A 4,699-nucleotide genomic window follows, 5' to 3' on the forward strand; every position below is an offset into this window, starting at 1 on the left:
GGGGTTACCATAGGTCTACAGTTGCGTATCAGTGTTGTGGTTTGGTTTGGCTGGGGATTTTTTTTTTCTCCCTTTTTGCACTTTTGCCAGTAGAAAGTCCAGCAGTTAAAAATAGTGAAGTTGAACTGCTCACAGAAAAAGTCCAGGATTTTATTTTTAACCTTTACATACTGATTCTTTTTGTCTTTGTTAAATTTTCTAATTTATTTTTAGTTAACAACAGAAAACACTGAAGAGAAGTTTGTTTGTGAAGTGGAGAAGTAGACACATGAAGTTACAGCACACACTTGAAATCCGTTTGGTCACACAGACCTTCCACTCTGCATACATTCACTACATCAGTCCAGCTCACTACATACTGTAGGTATAACAAATATGTCCCCTGAAAATGTCAGACTGTTATCAGACTGTTTTCCCAGATAGTGTTACTAGGCTTATATTTGATAACTTAAATGGTTTTGTGGATATTGTTTGGACAGATTCCAAGCTGTTAGAATAACATGAACATGAAATCTGAACTGCTTTATTTCTTGTAAATGTTGCCACAAAACCCCTAAATATCGCTTGACTCTTGTATTCACTGTGTTCTGAATTACTGAAAACAATAATCGAGACTTTAGTATTCATTATTTTTTTGAGTAATGCTGTAGTAGTTTTCCAATTTAAACAACATATGGTTATCAAATAAATTAATTTGAGTCAATGTCAACTGTTAACTTCAAGACAAAAAAATAAATAGTTTGAGAAATTGTTGTTTAAGACCATGAAAATCAATTAACTACTAATTAACAACTAAACAGCTCTTACAGTGTCTCATCATGTAGTCCTAATTAGGCCTATAGTTTAAGTTTTTTTTTATCATGTGATAGTTGCTTCTTTTGTTCAGCCAGCTGTATGCAGTTACACACACATCACACAAAAATGAATAGCTTGGCGTCACAACAGACTCATTTCCTTCTCTTTTAGAGTACAGGAACCTTACAGTCAGGCTTTTAGTGTGATGGAAAAATTGTTCCTTTAATCTTTAACAATTCTTGAATTGATCTTATTTTTATGTTGACCCAAATGGTTGTTTCCGCAGTGAAGCCATTAACCTCCAAGTAGCAAAAAACATTATCTCAGTTTTGTCAGTCCATGTGATTATTTGTGTATGAATTTATCTCAGAAGTTCAAAACTTTCCTGACTTCGTTCTCATGACAACAAAATATCAAGTTACACCAAAAACAAAAACAACAAGTTCTGCCCACACACATGTAGCCGCACCTGATCAGGTCTCTACATGCCTCTTTCATTTTCCAAAGCGAACAGATATTTCACATCTAAAATTAAATATGAATCATGAACATCTGACAAAGCGGAATGCTCTACCCAAAGTGAATTTCATGTTTGTACATCACAATTAGTAACACTGTTGTGTAGCTAGGTAACATCAGCTGGTGCCGCAAAGAAGAAGTGACACTTAAAAGTCAATTCCATCTGTTCTCTGAGGTAAACACATTAGAGCCAAAAAAACAAGTCAGTGTTTCTTCACTTAATCTCATTTACTGTACATCCAGGTCTAGAACATCACTTCAATGTGTGTGAAGCACGGGGAAGAGAAGTAGCCTCTGTCATTTTCCATCAGTGTGAGAGCGGTGTTAATGACTGCGCCCTCACCAATTCAGTGGGCTGAGTGTTTGAACAGGAGTCTGCTGTTCCAGTATGAGAGTGTAGGAGGAGAGCGGTGAGGAGAGTGGTGAAGAGGTGGTGATGATGGACGGCAAAGAGAATGGAGGGAAGGCAGGGGTTAAATTAAGCCTACAGAGGGGAGGGGAGGCTGCTGTGACTCATGGGCTGTGAGTGGTTGCTTAGGTAGTATACAAACCTGTAGTAGTAGATTTGCATTTGTTAGCTTAGCTTAGCATAAAGACTGGAAGCAGGGGGAAACTGCTAGGCTGACTCCATCCAAAGGTAACAGAATACCAGCTCCTCTAAAGCTCACCATTCGACCAGGCTAGCTGTTTCCCCCTGCTTCCAGTCTTTAAGCTAAGCTAACTGTCTCCAGACTGTAGCTTCATATTCATAAACTCTCTACAAAAAAGCAAATAAGTATGTTTCCCAAAATGTCCAACTATTTCTTTCAGGATTTCAGATCCAAGTTGGTTTAAAAAAATTAAAGTTGTATTTATATTGTTTCATTTTTAGAATTTAGTGGCTAGGTAAGCTCCTGAGCTACACTAATGTCCTCTTGAAATGTGTGTTAGTGTTAGTATTGTAGTTGTAGTGTGTCTTATGTTGTCTGTTGTGACCTGTCGGCCTTGTGTCTTTAAAGAAGTAGTCTTTCTATCTACATTCAAGACCTACTGTATTCCTGTAGACCTGAACACTGACCAAAATGACCCCACCCTTGATCTCTCTCCAAGGGTCAGAAATAGAGTTCTTCTATTTATAATATTCTATTTATAATATCCTATTTATTCCTCTGTTACAGGAGCACACACTTGCTTCAAATCTTCCATTGACTGCAACTCCAGAGGAAAGGAGTCATCTTGTCACCTACATGTGAACTGGAACCACTGAGGCCACAGATTGTTTGGAAACTATAAGAGTGCACATGAGCAAGTTCTTGTTCCTTTGCCTCCTACATTTTTGATGACTTCAGTAACCACTTCCATTTTCCCTACAACAGCATTTTCCATGGAATAAAACAGTAAGTCTTTTTGTCTCTGTAAATTAATCATCTTTTATTCAATGCTTTCACTTTTTACATGCATTCCTTCAGATAAAAACATAGAAAATACACATTCTTTACCAACTGGTTGTACAGTAAACATTCACATCATAAAAATTACTTTAAATAAATAGAAAATAAATAAACATTTATGCTAGGGAGATCATCTCTCCCAGTGGTAGTTTTGTTGTGTGAAAGCAACTCTTTTCTGTCTGTATATTTTATAATTCATGCCCCTTGCGGCTGCCCTTCATGCAGCTCTATGTATGTACAGTACAGGTGTCTCTTTCAGAGGCAGACTGCTTTTCAGTCTGTGTCAATCTCTTCTCACAGCTTCATGTGTCCTTCAGCTCCCAGCTCAGACCCCGATCTGTGGAACCTCCGGTCTCCGGAATAACTCCACAACCCTGCCTGAAACTCCTTCACTTGAGGTATTTGTTCCACCTGGACCCTTTCCAGTCTCCGCTGTGCGTCAGTAAGCTTATGTCCCTTTGAGGAGTGATCACATCTCGTTTTTTAATAAAGTCTTTTAGCCTGTCTTGGCCTTTCTGTTAAGCTCCAAGTATGTGGAGGACTTGAGGAAGCGAGGGTAGCAGTCCTTCTCCATCAGGTTGTAGATTTTGGCTTGGGCCAGGTTGAAACAGGACTGGCTGGGCTGCTCCAGGTTCTCCTTGGTGATCGCTTTGGTCACATGGTCAAGATTTACCTGTAGGGGAACAGAGGAGGTAAAGATGAATATCAAGCTTTTACAGAACATCATATTCATTCATCAACACATAACTAATGTGTCCACTTTTTGGTTATTTGACAATCACCTCTCGTGGCGCATCAGAGCCGATGAACTCGTCATAGATTTTCTTGGCCTTGGTGGCCAGTTTTGAAGGTTTAGTTGTCCTGTAGTCCTCACACGCTAAGTAGAAGGCGATGTTTTCCTCACTGAACTCTGAGACGAGGAAGGCTCTGAATAAACACAGTCCATCTGGGAACAGAAAAGAGGAGAGAGTGGCGGTTAACATCTGTTATTCTTCAGCATCTGGAAAGAGCGAAACATTGGCATCAGGTGTGATCTGGAATCTACTTACTTTGGCTGGACAGCAGTTTCTCAAATGACTCCTTCCATTTCAGAGGCTCATCCACATTAAATCTGCAATAAAAAAAATATAATTACTAAAAACTCTAAAAATCACCTTAATGCACTGTAAACTCAGATACTGTATGCTTCAAAAGAAAAGTTGAATGTGTGTCTTACCTCAGTTTCTCACTTTTCTTTGACTGTCCATTGATGCTGTGATCTGACTTCTGCAGTAAACTTCCAAACAAAGCTTTCAGCTCCTTTGCCCTGCAATAATAAAGAATTAAAATGTTACACAAACAATCTGGTTACACATAAAAACTGAGAGAAATTAAACCTACTTTTTTTATTTTGAAAGTTCACAACATAAATGTCAGCTTACCTCTCCAGGCAGGTGATAGGCAGTGATTCGAGTGCTCTGCACATGATGAGATGTTATCCTGCTCGTTGGTGGATATTTCCAAAGGTTTTGACAGTTGCTTGTAAGGTATGTAGTATCTTACAGAGCGTCTTGTTACAAGTGAGTTAGCTCTGAGCTGGTCTGTCGCTTGTGTGCGAGAGTGACTTTTTATAGGGTAGTGCACTCTGTGACATCACGCCTCTCAGCCAATCAAACGAGACCTGTGGGAGGATGAGGAGACTCCTGATTTTCGTCCAGACTACTTCCTCATTACTGAGGAAAATGTGTGATACTTACCGTGACTGAATTACTTCACAGCTCTTAAACATGTCTGTGCTCCCTCAGAGAGAGAGTGTATGTGTGTGTGTGTGTGTGTGTGTGTGTGTCTGTGTGTATGTATGGTCTTGTATTTCAATACTTGTGAAGAAGACCATACATTCTCAGAAGGACAGAAAATCCCCTAAATTGGGGACATTTTGTCAGTTCTTATCATTCACTGAAGCTAAAGTTAGTCTC

The 4,699-nt window shown here is 39.2% G+C and overlaps 1 protein-coding gene across 1 annotated transcript; it reads right to left on the reverse strand.

Moving 5' to 3' along the window:
* Positions 1 to 2,697: 2,697 nt before the first annotated feature.
* rgs5b (regulator of G protein signaling 5b) lies at positions 2,698 to 4,310 on the reverse strand. The gene is made up of 5 exons (XM_067605289.1): positions 4,166 to 4,310; positions 3,961 to 4,050; positions 3,794 to 3,855; positions 3,527 to 3,690; positions 2,698 to 3,417 (listed from the first exon to the last, which is right to left on the reverse strand). Exons 1-5 carry the CDS (start codon positions 4,207 to 4,209, stop codon positions 3,241 to 3,243), a joined length of 537 nt encoding a protein of 178 aa, XP_067461390.1. The 5' UTR covers positions 4,210 to 4,310; the 3' UTR covers positions 2,698 to 3,240.
* Between the last annotated feature and the right edge of the window lie 389 nt (positions 4,311 to 4,699).

Source organism: Thunnus thynnus, chromosome 12 (assembly GCF_963924715.1).
Source record: "Thunnus thynnus chromosome 12, fThuThy2.1, whole genome shotgun sequence".
Taxonomy (NCBI): Eukaryota; Metazoa; Chordata; class Actinopteri; order Scombriformes; family Scombridae; genus Thunnus; species Thunnus thynnus.